The 22081-nt window shown below is 34.2% G+C and overlaps 1 protein-coding gene across 2 annotated transcripts in view; it reads right to left on the bottom strand.

Moving 5' to 3' along the window:
* Positions 1 to 808: 808 nt before the first annotated feature.
* The window catches only part of CHD1 (chromodomain helicase DNA binding protein 1), a gene marked incomplete at both ends in the record, with an annotated part of 72962 nt that continues 51689 nt past the window's right edge, over positions 809 to 22081 (bottom strand). Inside the window, 12 exons of one of the 2 annotated variants that reach the window (XM_079704033.1) lie at positions 809 to 1154; positions 2695 to 2905; positions 3422 to 3473; positions 4435 to 4531; positions 11714 to 11892; positions 16219 to 16359; positions 16725 to 16988; positions 17446 to 17574; positions 18610 to 18732; positions 20041 to 20191; positions 20420 to 20558; positions 21497 to 21627. In XM_079704033.1, the coding sequence (XP_079560159.1) occupies positions 809 to 1154; positions 2695 to 2905; positions 3422 to 3473; positions 4435 to 4531; positions 11714 to 11892; positions 16219 to 16359; positions 16725 to 16988; positions 17446 to 17574; positions 18610 to 18732; positions 20041 to 20191; positions 20420 to 20558; positions 21497 to 21627 (1963 nt within the window). The remainder of the gene's footprint in view (positions 1155 to 2694; positions 2906 to 3421; positions 3474 to 4434; positions 4532 to 11713; positions 11893 to 16218; positions 16360 to 16724; positions 16989 to 17445; positions 17575 to 18609; positions 18733 to 20040; positions 20192 to 20419; positions 20559 to 21496; positions 21628 to 22081) is intronic. The other variant, XM_079704034.1, reaches the window with a different exon arrangement.

The following is a 22081-nucleotide window of genomic DNA, read 5'->3' as shown; positions in this document are numbered from 1 at the left end:
AATTAAGTGGCCCCTTTCCCCATTTTTTTACATTCTAAACAATGATTCCATCAAGACAAATCATTAAAAAGTGTTATTACACTGATATATATTTTTTTAAATGATAAGAAGGCCTGAGTTGGTAGGGAAAGGAACAGTCAAAAAAAGCCTGAGAAGGGGAAGGAAGTAAAGGAAAGCTCATTTAATCCATTTACAGTAATTTACAGCCATTGTTTGTGTGTGTAAAAAGGCATAATAATAGATCACAAACAGGAAATTCCTGGCTATTTTACAGATATAAGTACAGAATTTAAATATTCAAGCTTGTGATGAAAAGCGGCAAGGTGGTCGCAGTGTACATGTAAACAAGTAGCTTTGGAAAGTGAATAAAGTCCTTGAGTGTGTTTTCTTTATTAAGAAAAGAACTCTCTTTCATTCCTTCCTGAAACATGATCACAGGTCAGAGTAAAGTTCATATACAAACATAATTTAAATGGATGTCAGTCTAAAACCACTGACTTAAAAACAGTTTTATCCAGCCTATATGGAAGGGCAGTGTTGAGGTCCCTGTAATAGTAAACATTTTCCATTTCTTTAAAAAAGAAAAGAAAAAGTACTACAATATTTGTAGTACAGTGCAGCATAATCCTTAAATATAAAAATATTTTCTCTTCTGTTGGGATAATAGACCTTGCATCCTGGAAAGAAGTAACAATACTGCTACTGATAGAAGATCTGTTTATATCTTTCAAGTCATGTAAGGCAATTACTGTGTTGGTTTATGATATATGGCTAAAAGAAAAGTCCAGAAAGACACTATCAGTTTTTGTTATGTTTTCCGACTACTCCAGGTATGCTCAGGTGTACTTCTGTGTTCAATTGAGTGTTCAAATGGAGATCTGGAGCCATAAGGAGACCTCTGATCTAGTGGTGATCTAGAGCCACTACTGGAAGCTCTATGGTCCAATTGCCAATCTGAGTGATACCTATAATCCCTGGAAGATTTATGGTGTGTATATTCAGAACTTGACCGATGGTCTGAATGCAACCGATGATCTGAATGAGAACGATGATCAGAATGAGTTCTGTCTTTTAAACTTCCTTCCAAATTTGACCTGTGGTCTCTACTCCTGTGATCATCCAGTTTTCTGTGTTTCTCTCTATCATTATAGTATCTAACAAAAGAGAAATTAGGAATTTTAGTTAAATTAATAATGCTAATTAAATGTTTCCAAATAAAATCTTATTAAAAATAAAACAAAATTACTTTAAAGAATTGTATACAAATTCAGTGTTTAATCACAAAACTTTATAACTGAGCTTAAAAATCACTGGAAATATCTCTGCATGCCTTTGGAAAAACTATTCCATTCATTAAATTAAAGTGAGACCATACAAAGCACTTCAGGTAGCATCTAATTTCTCATGCTCATTTTAGATTGGTTGCTACTTTTTATTCTATGCATCATTTGTCTTAATACATCTTAACTATCTGAAAGTTGGAATTAAGATAACTACATGAATCTAAAATACCCCTGAAATCAGAGCCTTTTATGAACCTGTAAGCAGGAAAAAAAATAAAAACCTCTAAAACAGTCTATGAAATAAATTTGTAAAAGAGAATTTTTATTGGTTGGTGATGCCTATTAAAAGCTTCCTTAATTTGATTACTTATATAGTAAGACTTGATATATAAGTCATTGTGAAATGTACTCCATACATAAATGTGGCAGTTGGCTAAAAAAAATTATGGCAGTTTAATGAAGAGTAATCTCTAAAATGTTTGCCTTTTCAAATAAAATACACCAAATATATTTAATTTAATGGGTTTTGGTTCACAAAAGGTCATTATAAACAATATAAATTGTTATGTAAGTCTGTGAAATTACAAACATTTACCACTACAAATATGGCTTTCCCCTTTCATTGTGTGCCTTTTTCCAATTTTAAGAGCCATTATACAATTGACATGTTTATAATGTGGCTGCGTTTCTCAGAAGAAATTACTGCAGTCAGCACAACTAAAATACAAAAAAACCTACTAATTTCCTTATTTCTGATCTTTACTTTTACTCTTCTCAGTATTTTTGTTTGGCTTACAGTAATGATCACTATAATGAAAATATTCCCTTACCAACAAAGGAGTAAAATATATTGTTATTATATTCCAGTTCTTTACTACTTAAAGGCTTCAAAAAAAAAATAATATATGGAGAAAACTTCCTGATTTCAGGACTATCTCAGATTGCTTTAAGTTTAACCTCAATAAATTGTTTTCACATAAATCTATTATTCACATAAATATTAGGAGTTTTTTTTTTAATGGAATAGAATGTAGAATTCATCACCACCTCACTTCAGCCACAGTCCATCAATCTTTTATTTTACCTTACTTACTATATTTTGAAGAGTATTTGAGCCAATATTCTCCAAAACCAGCAATAATGAATCCCATGACTTACAGAACTCCCTATACTAAACTTTTTCTCTTATTGTATACTTTGATCTTAAATTTATAATTAAAAATCCATTTTTATAGAGAAATTCAGCTCTTAACCAAAAGAACTATATTTCAGTTTTTCTTATTTACAAAAAAAACCTTTACCTTACATAAGACTTATTTTGATTACCTGAAGACTGAATTGGCCGATAAAGTCAAATACAACAAATAAAATAAGACATCAATAAGCAAAATTTTAAAACTGTCAAGTTTACCTGCTGTCTTGCTTGTAGTGATCCCAGTCACGATGATCTTTACCATTACTAAAAGAAGAATAGGGTCTTTTCCTAGAGTCACTCTTCTTATAAGAATCTCCCTGATGTCGGTCTTTATGATGATCATGATATTGAGATAAGTGTCTATCAGATGAATAACTGTCCCTGCTGCTATCATCATGATTTGTATTCTCTTTTAATCTTTCCACATCTGTTAGATAGAAGTGTCCAACTTTTGTTAATGACTTAAAAAAATACATGGTAAACAAAAGTAACTTCACTGCTAGATTATAAGAACTCCTGTTTCAACTCCAACTAACAAAACCAGTTCTCAAATACAGGCAGTTACAGCATTTAGAAATGGCTTTATAAAAGCCATACTAAGGCTTACAAATAGGTTACTTTAATCTGAAATGTGAAAAATCACAACCGAAAAGTATAAGGCCCTTTTCCTTCTCAGACTATACTTTTGTGACTCTTACACAGAAAGAATACATTATTATTCCAAATAATGTTTTTTTAGAAATATGTTCAACAATTATTCTATAATTTCTAGAAAGTGGTAATAGGTTGATTTATGGGAAAGTTAATAATAAGCTAAAAAGGATTATTAAGATACTAGATTCGATATAATAACATGGGTATATATCATCTAAAACACCCCCTGCCAAAAAACCTCCCCAATTTTAAAATTTACTTTCCAAAACAATTAGTAAGACTTACTTACCTGGATTTCTAATCACTTGAGTATTCAAGTTGCTGTTCTGGTCATTATTTTGCTAAAATAAACGCACATATGTAAGAATCTTTTAAGTGGCTTCAAACACCCTTATAAAAAACAGGATACAGAAAATCCTTATGCTAAAAGAAGTTCTCACTTAAGATATTAGAATGTATAAATGTAATATTTGCAGATACTTTTTAAAAGCATAAACTATTTGTCCCATGACTTTTAAAAAAAGTTTGACTTTGAAATAATTTTAGACTTACAGAAAAGCTGCAGAAATAGTACTGAGGGTCCCCATATGCTTTTTGCCAGCTTCTCCTACTGTTAATATCTTATATAACCATGGTATAATGATCAAAAGTAAATAATTAATACTGGTACAATACTATTAACTGAACTACAGACTTTATTCAGATTTCACATTTTTCCACTGAGATCCTTCTCCTCCAGAATCCAATCTGGTACTCCATTACACTCAGTTTTCATGTCTTCTTAGTTTCCTCCAAACTGGGACAGCTCTTTAAGTTTTTCTTGTCTTCCATGACCTTGACACTTTTGAAGAATACTAGGCAGCTATTTTATAGAGTATTTCTCAATTGGGGTTTGTCTGATATTTTTTCATGATTGGACTGAAGTGATGCTTTTTTGCTAGGAATTCCACAGAAGTGATGTACCTTTTTCAGTACACAGTGCAGGGGGTTCATGATGTCAATGTCTTATTACTGGTAACATTAACTTTGCTTGTTTAAGGTGGCGTGAGGCAGGTTTCTCCTCTACAGAGCTATTATTTTTCTCTTTGTAATCAATAAACATCTTGGAGGAGACACTTTTAGACTATGCCAATATCTTGTTTTCTTGCCCACTAATTTTAGCTTCCCTTGGAGGATCTTACCTGCAACAATTTTTATTGCGAGATTTTCTATTTCCTTCATTCCTTCTACATTTATTAACTGAATTCTTCTGTAAGGAAAAATATTTCAATAACATAAAGAAAAAACGATGCATTAATTTACCTGAGATTCCTGCCGTTTTTTAATAGCATGCTTATATAATTTATGTAATTTTCTTGCATCAAACTCAGTAAACTTAGATACAAAAATCCACAGGTTTCTAGAAGAAGAAAAGGCAAGTTAGTCTGGTGGAAAATATTTAGCTTTTTAATGAAATCCCTTCCCTCTACACAGAAATACACACATCTTAGCCCTCTATGAAACAAGGTCTCGGGAGATTATTTCTAGCATTTTTTTTTTAACTTCATATATGGATAAGATTCCAAATAAAACTGGACATTGTTAACTTTTACTTCTCTTTCAAATTCCTTCATTTTACAATCTTTGGATTTGAAAAGTAGTAATCAATCCTAATTTGAAATCAAAGGGAAGTAAACTTACTTACAAATCAGGAAGGGACTCACATTGTGGTTCAGATTAGATACAAAAGGAATAAACTGTGTTAATAGTTTGAGTAAAGATACCATCAGATAATATGGATTAAGCCTGTGAATGAAAGGTCCTGAATAATGCATTAAAAAGCAACTGTCATTTTATAATTGTGATGTAATCATCATGAGAGTAACATGATCAGACACTACAAACCAAGGACAGTATTGTATCTTTAGGTCTCTCTTCCCATCCCAAGGCTGGGATCAGTAATTGATCATGGTACTCCTTCATGATAAATTCAGATGCAGTCTCTGAATCCTTCTCAACGCAGCTTCCTCAGAGCCACTAATAATCAGTGACACTTGAGTTGAAGTCTATCTGCCATCACTGAAAAAGTAACAGCTTCATATATTTACAATTTTTTCTTGAACCACTAGCTTTACAGTAGGTATGTTAAAGATTTTGAATCTTGCTTATATAACCAGAGGAAAGAAATTACTAATTAGCCAATGATGGAGGTTTAGTGGACTACCCAATATCAACATCTTTGCTGAGTCAAGCAATAGATTTTAAGTGATTTTTAAAAAATAATAAAACTCTGTGTGTGTGAATGACATCCCAAAAGAAAGCCATCTCTCAGGATATTAATGGAAGAAAGAAGGCCTAAGGAAGCAAAAATTCTTAGCTAGAAAATAACTATTCTCATTCTTTTTTATGGGAGAAATGAAGTTATACAGGAGCACTTAATTGGGGGATTTTAAAAAAAAGATTTATTTATTTATTTATGGTTGCGTCAGGTCTTAGTTGTGGCACGTGGGATCTTTCGTTGCGGCGTGTGGGTTTTCTCTTCTCTAGTTGTGGTGTACAGGCTCCAGGGTGCATGGGCTCTGTAGTTGTGGTGTGCGGGTTCCGGAGCGCGTGGGCTCTGTAGTTTGCGGCACGCAGGCTGTCTAGTTGAGGTGTGCGAGCTCAGTAGTTGTGGTGCGTGGGCTTAGTTGCCCCACAGCATATGGGATCTTTGTTCCCTGACCAGGGATCGAACCTGCGTCCCCTGCATTGTAAGGCAGATTCTTTACCACTGGACCACCAGGGAAGTCCCAATTTGGGGATTCCTAAACAGCTGAGACATATTTCTCTCAAATACCAAGCATCAATTGCCTATGACTACAAAACATACATTGTTACAAAGGCTTGAATGAGATAACTGTATAAAGTACCTAACCTGTGTCTGGCTAGGTACTTTATACAGTTTTCATATTTTCAAAGCTCTTTTCTATTACTTAATTCCACAAATAACCAGCCTTTAGGTAGGCACAGTCAACGTAGCAGACAATTTTTAAAATAAATGAACAAATGGGGTAATGAGGCTAAGTGACTTGCCTAAACTCATATAGCTAGGTAAGGCTAGAAGGCAGGGCTCTGGCTCCTAATTCTCTTTCCACTAAGATGAGTAATTCCCAGCCTTTTGATTTTGGACATTGATATGTGTGAAGAGCTGCTTGCTAGTAAACTCCTAAGTGTTAATAAATTTTGGAAATCAGAAATCTGTGAGTCATACAATAACTGCAAAATTATCCAAGCATATGTGCATACAGAGATGGATATCTGGTGATTTTCTAAAAGAATTCTTACCAGTGTTGTTAAGATAGTTGTGGCTTTCTCAAGTGTTTTCTTTCCTTTTTATTAATTATAAATTACCATTTATAATTCATTTAGTTTGTGACAGCTCTTTGCTTAACTGTGTATATGATACCTATTCCTTATCAATATTTTGATCTATAATTTTACAAAAACTAGCCTATAAAATTGTACTGCAGTTTAAAGAGCAGTCACCCAAACCCTTATATTTAATGTGCATATGTGTGTGTAATACTCTCAAAATTTGCTTCTATAGTGATACTTCATATAGCCTGTAAAATTGGGCTATTAAAATATTATGGCATATTAACAGGAATATCAAGTTATAAAGACTAATATTAGCAGGCTATTTTAAACTAACGGGACATTTTCATAATACACATGCATAGACTATTTTGTTTCTTAATTTTCAACATCATGAAAACCTTCATACATCAAAGATAAAAGAACTTTACAATGATCACCCACCCATATACCTAATACCTAGATTCTCTTATTAGCATTTTACTGTGCTTGCTTTATCACATATGATTCCATTATGTCCATCCCTCTGTAAATCCCTCTAGTTTTTGTTTGATACATTTCAAAGAAAAATTATAGGTATTAGTATATCTCCCCCCTAAATACTTCAGCATGCATATCATTAACTGGAGTCAATATTATTTAGTTTTTTCTTTTGAAACGCTCTTTAGATTATACTACTCTCGGTAATCAATTATCAGTGAAACGAAAGAATGAAGAAATAGCTAATACTGAGTCAAGAAAGATAATTCTTTCAACAAATTTGATAAAAGTTTATCAGATGGCAGTTGGGAAAATGAAATCATTCAACAACTTCAATACTAAATATAGTAAAAAATCTCTGTAATTTACATCTAACTTAATTAGCCAAATCCTATTATTATCCATTGTTTGACATTAAATTAGAACAGCTTATTTAAAATTAAAGTATCAAAATGCTGATTAAAAATGGGCAGAGGACCCGAGTAGGTATTTTCTAAAGAAGACATACAGATGGCTGACAGGCACATGAAAAGATGCTCAACATCAGGGAAATGCAAATCAGAACCAAAATGAGATATATCACTTCACACCTGTCAGAATGGCTATCATAAAAAAGGAAAAACAAGTGTTGACCAGGATGTGGAGGACAAGGAGCCCTCATGCACTGTTGGTGGTAATGTAAATTGGTGCAGCCACTATGGAAATCAGCATGGAGGTTCCTCAAAAATTAAAAATAGAGCTACCATATGATCCAGCAATTCCACTCCTCCGTACTTTTCTGAAGGAAATAAAAACACTAATTTGGAAAGATATATGCACCCCCATGTTCACTGTAGCATTATTTTTACAATAGCCAAGACATGGAAGCAACCTAAGTGTCCAAACATAGATGAATGGATAAAGAAATGGATCTCTCTCTCTGTCTCTGTCTCTGTCTCTCTCTCTCACACACACACGCACAAATATTACACTGCCATAAAAAAGAATAAAATCTCGCCATTTGCAACAACATGGATGGACCCAGAGGGTATTATGCTAAATGAAATACACCAGACAAAGACAAATACTATATATTTCACTTATACGTGGAATCTAAAAAAACAAATGAACACGTAACAAACAGAAACAGACTCACGGATACAGAGAACAAACTAGTGCTTGCCAGAGGGAAGGTGCATAGGTGCCTGGGCAAAACAGGTAAAGGGGATTAAGAGGTACAAACTACCAGTAAGAAAATAAATAAGTCACAGTGATGTAACATACAGCACAGGGAATATAGTCAATAAATACAACAACTCTGTATATTTACAAATCACTATGTTATATACCTGAAATAGTTATATACCTGAAATTAATAGGGTAAGTCAACTATTTTAATAATAATAAAGTAAAATGCAAATTTGGTCCTGTTTAAAAATAAATGAAATTAAAATTATGACTAGGGCTTCCCTGGTGGCGCAGTGGTTGAGAGTCTGCCTGCCGATGCAGGGGACATGGGTTCGTGCCCCGGTCTGGGAAGATCCCACATGCCGCGGAGCGGCTGGGCTTGTGAGCCATGGCCGCTGAGCCTGCGCATCCGGAGGCCGTGCTCCGCAGCGGGAGAGGCCACAACGGTGAGAGGCCCGCGTACAGCAAAAAAAAAAAAAAAATTATGACTAACGTTCATGGGGTTCTATTAATTTATAAAATACTTGAGTTATTTATTAAAGATAAATGAGTGTAATCTGGTTTTCATTTTGTTACTACAACAAAAAGCTAAAAAGAATCAGCATGTCTTTAAATTGTTAAGAATACTGTGTTAGGGCAGTGGTCACCAGAAGATATTAAAACTTTCACTATAGGTATGACATTAACCTTGAAATAAAATTTATAAGCAAACTTAGAGAAAATTAATTAAATGATACCTGAGTGAAGTGAAATCCACAGCAGCTGAGAAAATTCATCGCCTTTAAATGAATTTATAGACTATCTCTAGACTATCTACATTCTATAGTTAACTCAAAAGAGTAAAGAGGTAGGAATTAATAAACTGTGTTTTTGTTAGTAATTAAATTTCTTTTTAAGAATACTTTTTCCCTAGAAAAAATCTAGCTGAAATTAGATTCTGGTCCTAATTATATCACCTGCTTAATTGTGTGATCTTGGGCAAAACTCCAGACCTGGAACTAGCGTAAGAGTGAGCGCCTTGTTGTTAAAGTTCATGCCCTATGTGCCTCCTTGGCCATACCCCAGTCCCAGATCTACAAAGCTGTTCACCTGAGTCCATTTTTTTCTTCTGTAAAAATGGAAGTATTAACTATTAAGATTTCCTAAATACAGCATTTTTAAAAGGATCAATTAGAATGAAGCATATGAAAGTACTCTAATATACAAACAAAACACAAATACACATTATTACGGTTATCACTTGATTGTAAGTGATTTTTAAATAAAAACTAGTGTTGCATTTCCTCACCAACTATTTGGCCAAAATATTTATATATAAACATCTATAAGCAAGAAATAAAGCAGATAATTATGGTTACTGTAAAAATTTGCTTAACGTCAACTGCTGTATAATTATGGGTGAAGTCCCTATCTTTAAAATTACAGGTAAGGTCTTGCTTGATCTTTCCTTTTGTAGAATCAGTAACTGTAGCTGTGTTCTGTGGGTTGGAGTGGAGTAGGGCAGGGTGGTCAGAAGTTCAACCTTAACACAAGGGACTCTCCCTTGCTTCTACATTTTCCCCCAATCTTTCTCTAAAGACAGCACTCAGACCAGAGCAAAAACTAATTTGTTTTTGAAATATTTTTCAGTTGGGGTCTTTCTGTTCTCCTTTCCCATTTAAAGGAATCTGGTATAACCAGAGACAGTGGCAGCAGGAATAAGTACCAAGGAATATGAAATCAAGGTAGATTGGGAGAAAAACAAAAGCTAATTTGCCCAGCTGGGTAAAAAGAGGAATAAAACCTTGGGAGGCAAGGGTGAACACAAAGAAAAATGTCTCCTGGCTATCTGGTCTCTCTTCTTTTAACGGTTTTTTTACCCCCCTCCCCCATTTCCTAATAACAACCTAAACCTGAAATAACATCCAGTTGTATTAGTCGACATGTAATTTCAACGAGATGCTGCTTATTTCTAATCTAGAAAGCAGGTAAAATAGATATTCTGCCTTCTTCACAACCTCAAAAAGCTAAACTCTAATTATATTAAGGTTTAAAAACTGGTATGCAGTACACAATTAAGTTTTGTCAGAGAGAAAATAAGCTCCTTTACACTAAAAAGTAGAAAATAACTTTAATATAATCCTTTAAATTAACTAAATTTAGCTTTAAAAATAACTCACTGCATTTCCTTTTTTTCCCTAATTTTATCACAGACAAGCAACAATTAAGAATATGTCCGGGAGCCACTGACAGAGAACATTTATTTAATTTTGGATCTTGAATATAAAAAGATAGAGGAATTCCGCTATATTCTCATTTAATCCTAGTATATATAATTAAACTCTACTGTATTCATGTCCTGTGGTTCTGTACTTTAGGGGTCCCTGTATGAGTTGATAAGAGCTTGAGAAGGATGGAGTAATTCTATTTGATGGTGTTTAAGGAAAGCATTAAGCTCCAGTGTATATATATTCCAACCATAAATAAAAGATTCAACTAGACACTATGAATAGTCCTTGAGAATTATTGCCTCTCATTCTGCATAATATATCCTATCATTATCCTTCAATAACTGAAAAATATGCAGTGCCTTATCATTTTACAGATGATAATACTGGGGGGCTCATAGATACTGGTAACTGTTTAAGGTCACAAAGCCAAAAATTAGCCAGGATGGAACTAAGCATGCATGTCTTGTGATGCCAACTCCAGTGATCATTCTATGTCATTATAGGCACATGACTTTAGGCTCTTCTTCATGTCTATGAATGGCTTCAGTTTCTTTAGACATGAGCTCAGTTTCACTTGTTTTCAAAAGCCTAGTGATCACGATCAACTTCTATCTCCTCTTTCTAAAATGGGGGTCCTGGTTGAGTTTAAGAAGAAAAGGGACTTTTGTGTAATCATCATGCCTCCTCCAGAAATGTGTCATTGAAGTTTTTTGTTTTGATATGTAGCTGCACTACATGTAGCAAAGAAATCAGAAGGAGGCTAATAGACAGATGTCAATGACTGGTTTATGCTCATTTTATTTCTTTCCTATCCTGTCTAGTAGTCTGGCTTAACAGTGTCCTGGATTTGGTAATCATTAAGTGATTAGTATCATATTATAGCAGTTCAGATTTATAATTCTAAAATCAACTGTAATTTTAAAATCAATCAAATTGCTGCCACTTCTAAGATGAAGAGGAAAACAGAAGTCTGCATTTTACATTGCTTGAGGACATTGAGTTTACAAGGCTTTACAATCATACTTAGAAGATGAATTGCTAAATTTATGTAACAAATTGGTACACCAACCTCTGAAGATATTACTGAGAATAATTTGGTAAATTGTGGAGATTTTTAAAAATAAAATGCAACTTGAATTTTAATGAAATGCCTTTCACTATTTAAAGGCAGAGATGCCACCTGTGGTTTATCATGATGCACAATTAAGTAATCACTTATTTATAAAAAGCTTTAAAGTTAAAGGAAAAAGTGAAAGCAATCATCCTCAGGTTACCTTTTTAAACTTTTTGTTACCTAAACTTCAGAAGTAGAAAAAAAATTGAAATACAAGAGACAAATAGATGGTTACAAAATTACAAATTTAACACTTCCTGAAAAATACATCACTTACTTTCTCCACTGCTTGATTTGTTCAGGATTTGTATACTCTTTCAGACATTCCGTGATATGGTCTCCAATTTTTATTAAGCACTGTCTAGTATGTTCCAGTTGTTCTCTTTCTGAAAGGCCTTTCTCGGGCCTATCAAGTTGCTTCAAAGCTGCTTTGACAGGCCTCATTCTTTCTTTACACTTTAAAACAGGAAAATAAGAACACAAATACATGTATTAAAACCATGAATTCAACAAAGATCTACTTCTTTCAATGATACTTACTTACCTGAGTAAATATAGCATTGTCTAACGCTAAAATGAGCATTAACTCTCACCTCACGGCTCTTAAACATCAAGCATTTTTCCTTCAGACTTTATTCAGAAAGCAAGGCTTTCCATTATCACTTAAAATCAGTCTTTGCCTAAGTAAAAGCCTTGGATTTTACTTACTTTTTATAAAAATGGTTACTTTTTACACTCTAGAACACCATTCTAAACAGACTTAAAGAATGTTAAAAGATAACAAAATATTTCAGAGTATAACAATATTATGTATTGACTATAATATAGAATAAAATGTAAAAAAGATCTTTATATATTGGCAAAGCTATTTTTATATATAAATACATAAATAATAATCTTTATATAATATATTGGCAAAGCTATTAACATCAATATAGCTACAAGTATAAACTGTCTATTCTTGGGGCCAAAGTAGCTAATGATGAATTTTGCTTCTATCATATTTGGGCAGTCAGGGACGTGGGGGTGGTTGATGGAAACCAACCTCTTCCTTGGCCTACAGAGCACTAGCATGCTAGTAAAAGGACAACACACCCAAACTGTACCATTCAGTAAAGTCCAATTTGTGTAATAAAAACTGTTAATCTTATACCAAAACCAGAATTACAATATTACTAAAAAAAAACAAACTGCAGATAAATTTTATTGTATACAAATGCAAAAACAACTTAATAGTAATTATATCCATGAGTAGCAAGTTGGGTTAGTTTGGGGAATGTAAGGATGGATCAATATATTTAGTTGACCCAATGCCACCATTTATTTGAAAAAAGAAACCCTTACATCACTGCTGTGAAGGGCCTTTCTTATTATCAATTAAGTGTCTATATTATACGTGCGAATTTGTTTATGAGTACTTTATTGTTTTATTGACCTATTTCTCCAAATCTGTTGGGAAACTTTCCATCTTTTGTCAGGAATAATTTAAATAACACTGGAATCATTTATTCTTTAGTTAAGAGTAGAACTCAGCCAAGCCTAATGTCTTTTTTAAAAAAGGGAAATTTTTAATTTCCTTTCTAAGTTTTAGTGTTACTCATATTTGTTCTCTACATTTTGTTTCTTGTTCAATTTTCTAGTTTATATTCTGCTAGAAAATTATTTATTCAACATATGTAGGCTGAATACATACTATATTCTAGGCGTTGTTCTAGACCCAGAAAACAGAGTGGTAAATAAAACGGAGACCCTGCTTCTATAGAACCTGTAGTCTAGTAGGAGAATAGAGCCAATAAGTAAACAAGACATAGTGTTTAAGATGGTGACAACCATGATAAAAAATAAAGAAAGCAAGAAAGAACAGGGAGCTTTCTACCTTAGTTAAGATTTCAGAGAAGGGTGATGCTTGAGCAAGTGTCTAAAGAAAATGAAGGAGTAAGCCATTTCAAGCAGAGGGAAGAGCAAGTAAAAATGTCCTATAACTTGTCTGACATGTTCAAGGGAACAGGATGAATTCCAGTGTTGCTAGAACCAAGTGAGTCAGGCAAACAGCAGGAGATGATGGGAGTAAACCAGATGCTGTATCTTTTAGACTACTGTTATGAATCTTTTATCCTGAATGAGAGGGAAAGCCATTCAAGGGTTTTAAACAGAAAAGTAACACGGGGTGACTTTATTATCCCTATAACAGTTATTGTCAGTCTGGGTTGCTGTGTGGAGTACAAACCGGGGTATGAAAAGGGTATAGGGTGAGATGGGAAGGGTGAAAGCAGTGAGAACAGCTATGAAGCTATCGAAATAATCTAGGAAAGAGATGGCTGTGGCTTGAACCAGTGTGTTAGAGCCAATATGATTTACTCATTGACTGAATGTGAGTGGAGAAAAAAGAGGAATTGATGACTAAAATCTATGCTAAGGTCAAGGCCTGAAGATGGGAACTGGAGCAATGATAACTAATATTTATAAAGCACTTATTAGGTACCAGAGGCTGTGTGTTCGTTGCTTTAAATTTGATTTTGACAATAGACCTTCACAATACCATTCACTCTATTTTATAGAAAAAGAAACTGAAGCTTAGAATGAAATGACATCTGTGAAACCCAGTTTTGACCTCACTTTCTTGACTGCTAAATTATACTGCTATCTAGGAAGACAGATCAATAAGACACAAGAAAATCAAGAGATGCTAAATGAGGCAAAGATGTCAAGGAAAATGAAGACTGAGAAAAGACCAGTGAATTTCTTAATAATCAGAGCTATTCCCGAATACAATAAAATGTATATACCAAGAAAATCTTTTTTTTTTTTTTTTTTTTTTTTTTTGCGGTACGCGGGCCTCTCACTGCCGTGGCCTCTCCGGCTGCAGAGCACAGGCTCCAGATGCGCAGGCTCAGCAGCCATGGCCCACGGGCCCAGCCGCTCTGCGGCATGTGGGATCCTCCCGGATCGGAGCACAAACCCACGTCCCCTGCATCGGCAGGCGGACTCTCAACCACTGCGCCACCAGGGAAGCCCCCAAGAAAATCTTAATCATACAAGCTCAGAAAATCTGGCTCTGGAGTCCATGTTTAAAACTATTCCATTATTCCTTTCCATAATACAAGAGATTTTAAATCATTTATGAAGGTTAATGAAGAAGAAATTCATACACTGGGCACAAAAGGAAACTTTCCATTTCACTGGTTATATGAACAAGTCAGATGGCTAAGGAGGAAATGTGGCAAAGAGGCAAGAGGTGCAATTTCACCTACCTCAGTAATGGAGCAGATAGTGTAGGGGAAGCAGTTCAGAAGATTTCAGTGTTTTCACCTCAGAAAAGCAAAAGCACACCATCACCCATTCCCACCCAATACAGAGGGGGTAAAAAAAAAAACAACAAAACCAATAGGAAATGGATAGAGAGGCTAGATTAAGATCTAGGCCATAAATAGAAAGGTTAGCCTTAAAAGTTGCTAAGGAATCACAACATGTGAACCTGGAGAAAAGATAAAAATGAAAGTCAAGGGCTTCCCTGGTGGGGCAGTGGTTGAGAGTCCGCCTGCTGATGCAGGGGACACGGGTTCATGCCCCGGTCCGGGAAGATCCCACATGCCATGGAGCGGCTGGGCCCGTGAGCCATGGCCGCTGAGCCTGCGCGTCCAGTGCCCCAACGGGAGAGGCCACAACAGTGAGAGGAGGCCCGCGTACCGGGGAAAAAAAAAAAAAAAAAAAAAGAAAGTCAAGAGATAAGATATATGTTCATTCAAGTAAGTAAGATGGAAGACAGGAGCTGCAACAGCTTACTTGGGAATGTCCCCAGTATTCTCAGAGATCAGAGGGATGTAAACAGTCAAAAGTGAGGAGGACAAGAAAATTGTGGTAGGAACTATGTTATTTAAAGAGCATATCTGGAACTATATTAGGGCATGTAATGGAATCAGTAGGAAATGAATAAATGCATTCTCAGTCTTAATATCATCTAGTCAGAGTACACAATAGGAGAAAATGGGACATGAAGTTGAGCTGGGGATCTAAAAGGACGTAGTAGGTCAAACACAAATATAATTTTAGAAGGTGAAAATTTCCATCTTTCAAGTATAGCATTTGATTAGTATCAGTGATAAAACTGACTTAAGATTACACTCATATGATTATTTGGGTTCCTGAATATATACAGGAAATAAACCCTTTGGAGAAAGGCCAAGATAGATTCTCCCTGACTTTGATGAAAATAAAAGCATGGTAGCATGTAAAACCAGTAATATTTTAGACGAGTGTTACTCAAAGTGTGGTCTATGAACCTGTGTTAGTCCAAAGCAGGATAGGTACAGAAATTTTAGAAACCTTTATCAGTTTGACAGTGCAAATTTATACCTACTGAATCTAGTAATACAATACCGGGGCTTATATTTTATATTCTTTTATTCCTATTTTCATTTTTATTTTCTAAAAACACTGGTCTGTAAAAGATTAGAAAAGAAGGGTCCTTCACTGTAGATAAAAAGCACTGTTATATGGATAATAGGCTAAGGAATTGAAAAGTTTAAAATTCTAAAGTTGGAGGAAAAAAAGTTTATTCCCTAAATACCTCTTCTTAAAATCTTTAATTTATGAAGAAGTTTTTCTAGGTTGATTCTAAATTTAGGATACCTTTCAAAATTTAAATCTATTGCTTTTGTCAACTTGAACTGCAATGCTATCAAATTCAAACACATTTCTAAAGTTCAAGTTTTAAAAGATGAATATAAATTAAATAAAATGTTATATGAATTATTCCTAATAACCAGATACTTTACTACTTACTATGCTGAATGTCTTCTGATCTAGCTCTTCAGATTCTTCAGATATGGGAACTGGTTCACCACTTGCAGTGATATGAACTGGAGCATCCAACACTGAAGATTTCTTAGATCTTTCCCTGCTATCAGACTTGGATTCACTCAACTGATGAAAAAGAGAAAATAAAACAAAAACACAACAACAACAAAGGCAAAAATGATTAACACTTCCAGAAGAATTATGGTCTCATTTTATTCTATAAAGTTTACTCACATTTAACATTCTTATCTATTTTATCTTTCCCCCATTTTATTTGGGAAAACCAAAAATAAAGCTATTCTGTAACATTACTTATTAGGTAAGGCATCTAAAAAAGGATTCAAACCTGTTCTTCTCCTCTACTAGATACCCATATGCATTTTTAAAGAACTCAGTTATTGAGACTAATTGGGCCGACAGGCAATTTATTCTCCTAAACTGTAAATATGCTGTTGTGTCACTTTCTGAATTTTATATTATGATTTGCATACCTTTTCCTCCTTTATGTCTTTTTCTTTCTGTATAGCTTCTTTTACTTTGTTTTCTCTTTTCTCTTTAAAATCTTTTTCCTTTATATCTTTCTTATCCTCTTTTTCTTTTATCTCCCTTTTAAGTTCTCTTTTATTTTCCTTTTCTTTTGCTTCCCTCTTTTCTTCTGGTTCCTTCTTTATACAAACATCTGGCTCAGGTTTTTCTTCACTGTCTCTTTCTGTTTTAACTTTTTTATTTGGATGTTTCACAGAAGTGATCTCATCCTGAAAAGTGCAAGTATGGCCAATGTATTACTAACCAAATCTCGACAAAGACTAATTTCTTTTCTTTGCATGACTACGGATTGCATGTATGTGGATTCTGAGAGAAGTAACTCAGAATCCCATTAGTAATGATACATGCAATATTTACCTTCCTATAAAAATTAAGGTAAGCCAATCCCATTCAAAATTCATAACAAAATTAAGGGAGACAGAATGTCTTCAAATGGCAAATGTTTGAAAAGGAAGGACCTTTGCTCTATCCCTCTAGTGAAATATAGTATCTATTGGATGGGTAGAATTCTGTTCTGTAAATGAGACTACATAACAAACTATAAAAAAGAACTTCAGTATCTTTAAAGTTTCAAGCCTTACTTCAAACTTCAAATGTAAAGCATACTAAAAATATGCCATGTTCCCTTTCTATATAACAGGTTGCTTTTCTAAAACACATTCTTACCTTATCATCATCTTCATCAGACTTTTCTGAGGGCAGGGGAGAAGAATCGCTCTTTATTTCCTCTTTCATTTTTATAGACTTCATTGCTTTATTCTTCTTAGCTCTTACTTTCCTCCTTTTTGAACCTCCCTAAAAATAATTATTTTTATTCTAACCAACCCCACAGATTCCATTAAAAAAAAATCTTAAATACCACATCTATAAAGCTAAAGAACACACTCTCCAACCCAATCCTTAATCTGCTGGCACTAAGCTACACCTATCTTAGAAAGTTATTATCAACAAAAGTGATATAACTTAATGAATCAAGTACAAATTAATGTGAATAAATGCTAACCAACTGTAATTATTTCTTAAAAAAAAAAGAGTAGAGAGAAATAGGAGGGTTGTTCACCTTCCTAAATTATTATTATCTTCAACTAAATCCAATGTCACCAGAGATAGCCTTAGAAATTATTATTCTTATATATATATTTATTTATTTATTTATTTTTGCGGTACGTGGGCCTCTCACTGTTGTGGCCTCTCCCGTTGCGGACCACAGGCTCCGGACGCACAGGCTCAGCGGCCATGGCTCACAGGCCTAGCCGCTCTGCGGCATGTGGGATCTTCCCAGACCAGGGCACAAACCCGTGTCACCTGCATCGGCAGGCGGACTCTCAACCACTGCGCCACCAGGGAAGCCCAGAAATTATTTTTAATAGTACATAGGTAGTTATTGACACTGTGGTCACAGGTAAACTTTCAAGGGTTGCTTTAGTTTCCAATCACCTCTCTTTTAGTGTCTTTTTCCTTCTTTTGTGAAACACCCTCATAAATAAGCTTGGTGATCTTTAATGCTATTCCTTAAGCTGCCCAATGTCTCCAAATGAAACAATAATGGAAGCCTGTCCTCTCAAAAAGCACTCCACTCCACTCCAAAAGTTGCTCCCACTCTTTCTAAATACTAGGAAAAAACAGATCCCATTCTGAAAGATAGGACTCACTAGAGTTTTAACATGAATGCTGAGATCATTTAAGGCAAAATATTACCATATTCAAATAAAGCTAAATTACAGATAAACATACTGATGAGCCCATGCTAACCATGGGTGTCTAGGGTGATCAGAAAACTAGATTTATCTTATTTAAAAGTAAACTGCTCTTAAGCATATGTTAACTTACTGCACCAGAAAGCCTCTGAGCTTCTTTTCTTGCAAGATCTTTACTAAGTAATTTGATGAGGTAGTCTGCACGTGTCTGTAACTGTTTTGCTTGTGGTTTTTTATCAGGATCATCTGGAAGAATCTGAAAAGCAATTAATTTTTTCATCTTGTCTTTAATAAATAACATGAGAAATAATAATCATCGTTTAAAAAAGGCTTACTCATTTAAAAAATATGTATAATTCACTAACAAGTTACAACTCTTAAAATCTGTAGGAATAAACAGCTTAGAATGCAAAATACATTTTTTATAGCTATGCCACAAAGATTCAATTTCTCTGGGAATGAATTCTAAGTACACGAGAAAAATATCCCTCTATTCAAAATGAGACTATACAGTATGAAGTTAGAAATTTCTTTCAAATATGTAATGGTGTATTGGCATTCAGTGTTATTAAACATCATAGTATTCTTAGATTTCCTTCTTTCTCAACAGTATATTTTAACTATAAAGTATACAAAAATTCCTAGAATATAAAGTATCATCTGTCAGGACGTCCAGGGTGGCGCAGTGGTTAAAAACCCGCCTGCCAGTGCAGGGGACATAGGTTTTGATCCCTGGTCCAGTAAGATCCCACATGCTGAGGAGCAACTAAGCCCATGCACCGCAACTACTGAGCCTGCGTAACACAACTGCTGAAGCCCGTGTGCCTAGAGCCCGTGCTCCGCAACACGAGAAGCCACCACAATGAGAAGCCCGCGCACGACAATGAAGAGTAGCCCCCGCTCACAGCAACTAGAGAAAGCCTGCGTGCAGCAATGAAGACCCAACACAGCCAAAAATAAAAAATTAAAAAAAAAAGTATTGTTCATGTAGACGATGACCCAAAGCATGTACTGTGAGGAAACTCTTACAATGAAAACATAAACTAATTTTGTTTCACAGTAGCAAATGACAAATATTTGAAGGTTCCCACTTGTCCATGAAGAAGTAAAATATAAAAAGATAAATGAAAAGCATAGGGCAATGCTTCCAATGTTTTCCATTCTAGGCAAAGAAATGATTATAACTAGTGTGGTGGCATCAAATCACCAAAACTCCTAAACACTTTGTTATTTAAAAAAAATATATAAACACACACACATAAAAAAATCCTTTTTTGCTCTTGAATAATATAATGACAGACAGGTTTACTTTTAACCTGATACTATGAAGAAAAATATACCTATGCCTTAATAACAAAAATGTAATTTCAGAGGTAAAGCAGAATCTAGAGATCATTTAAATTCAATCCCTTCATGAAAACCAGATTCCAAAGAAGCCAAGGTCACACAGCTAACTAGAGCCATGGTTTCCTGACTCCCAGTTGAGTTTATTTCTAACATAATTTAAAAGCAAAAAATTCAATTTAACATCAGTGGTCAACAGAATCAAGAAATATTTAAGTACCTTGTGTGTCAGACTGAGGTCAGGATCCATTTTAATCATTTCCCAGCTTCCATATCCATATTCGTAGATACCAATTAACAAATTGGAATCATCTTCTTTGCCCCAGTCTATATCAAAATGAGCTGCCTTCGTGTGGCATGGGATGATATACCTATCATTAAAGTTAACAGCCACTGTCAAGTTATAATTGCCTTATTAAAAATTAATTTTGAAAAACATATATGAGTCATTACAACTTCAAAATACTATGCTTTATTTTATTTTTAAAAACATTTTATTCAAATTGGCCAATGGCATAAAAAACATTTTTAACATACATTCATATCCAAATTATTGAATAACAACAAATATTTTACAATGGTAAAAGTAAACAACTCACTGCTTTCTTTCTTCTGGATCTGAAGGAATGGATTTGTGCAACGGTATTAATTCTTCTTCATGGGAGATGACTAGCTTGGCATTCACCTGTACTCCTGATATTCGGAATGTTGGACCCTTTACTTTTCCAAGTCTACCACCTTAATTTATTTGGAAAAGAATATTAAAAAGTATAAAATATATACTACAAAACACAAAGCAAAATGTTATTACTTATATAAATAAGTACTATTACTTATTTACCTATATTTTATTTTATTTATTTATTTATTTTTTAAATTTGTTTTTGCAGTACACTGGCCTCTCACCGTTCTGGCCTCTCCCGTTGTGGAGCACAGGGTCCAGACGCGCAGGCTCAGTGGCCATGGCTTACAGGCCTAGCCACTCCGCGGCATGTGGGATCTTCCCGGACTGGGGCACGAACCCGTGTCCCCTGCATTGGCAGGTGGACTCTCAACCACTGCGCCACCAGGGAAGCCCCTACCTATATTTTAAAGTATTACTTATTTGTGTTAAGGGGAGGCTTGCTGGCAAACCCTAAATTTCACTCGAGATTTTTCAGTACATACTACTGATTATAATATAGCACATGAAGATTCACAAAAAGCATTTCATATACTTTAGCAAATGCATAAGATACATCAATCTATTAATATGTCAGCCTTTCTAAATAAGAGTTCCAGTATGATTTTTTTTCAGTACATCTAATTACTGAATCTTATTTTTATTTAGATAGATGAATTACAAAATAAGTATAATGAAGTAACTATGCTAAAACCATTATCACATGTGTACACTTATGATATCTCATCTATACTAAAAATATAGTACAACTAACAATAACTCCTGATGTTACCTCCCAGCCAGAAAATATACCAGGCAAATGGATTCCACTGCCTTCAATAATACAATTCTGCTGCCCATTTTCTATTACCCAGAAATGGCCTTGCTTTGTTGTATAAAGCATCTTTTAAGACTAATGAATAGGTAACTTAAGATATAATACCTAACTAACTCAATAAAAGCATATTTTGAAAATTCCATTTACCTCTTTAAATCACTTTCATTTTAGTATTACCTGTTCGTTCTGTTCCTGAAGAATTGTCCTTTAAAGCTTTAATACAACCATTATGTACCAATTCTCCTAGTCGTCTGAGGTCTGTCTCTGACTTATCAACTAATTCAGCATCTCGAGCAATTGCATCTAATCTGTAATAAAATAATACAATTTTCAGGTAAATATGCAGAATAAAATGGAGCCATTTAAGACAGATATTATAAGAGTAAAGTTCTATAATTTTTTATTACTATACACTGAGAAAATATGAATAATAAATGTTCAAAACATTTTTTTCATCATCTAAAATAATTATATAAGTATTTCATTGTAACTTCATGCAAGTCATCTCAAAATAAAACAGAAAATATCTCTATTTTAAGATGGAGTTTTGGGGAGAAAAATAGAATTAAACCAATTTGAGTCTCTGCTACTCTATAATTAAGATAGTGGTTATAGCAGTTATTGAGAATAACCATTAAACAAAATTGGTCTTTAAGTCAGAGGCTAGGTTAGCAACTTAGCTTCTCTACAGATGAATCTGCTATAAGCTTGTGATGAAAAGGTAAGAAAACACATTTGAAAAGTAGCTTACAATTATAAAAA

The sequence above is a fragment of the Hyperoodon ampullatus genome (genome assembly GCF_949752795.1).
Source record: "Hyperoodon ampullatus genome assembly, chromosome: 4".
Lineage (NCBI taxonomy): Eukaryota > Metazoa > Chordata > Mammalia > Artiodactyla > Ziphiidae > Hyperoodon > Hyperoodon ampullatus.
Note: the sequence above shows the minus strand (reverse complement) of the source record. Positions and strands in the feature narration are given on the sequence as shown.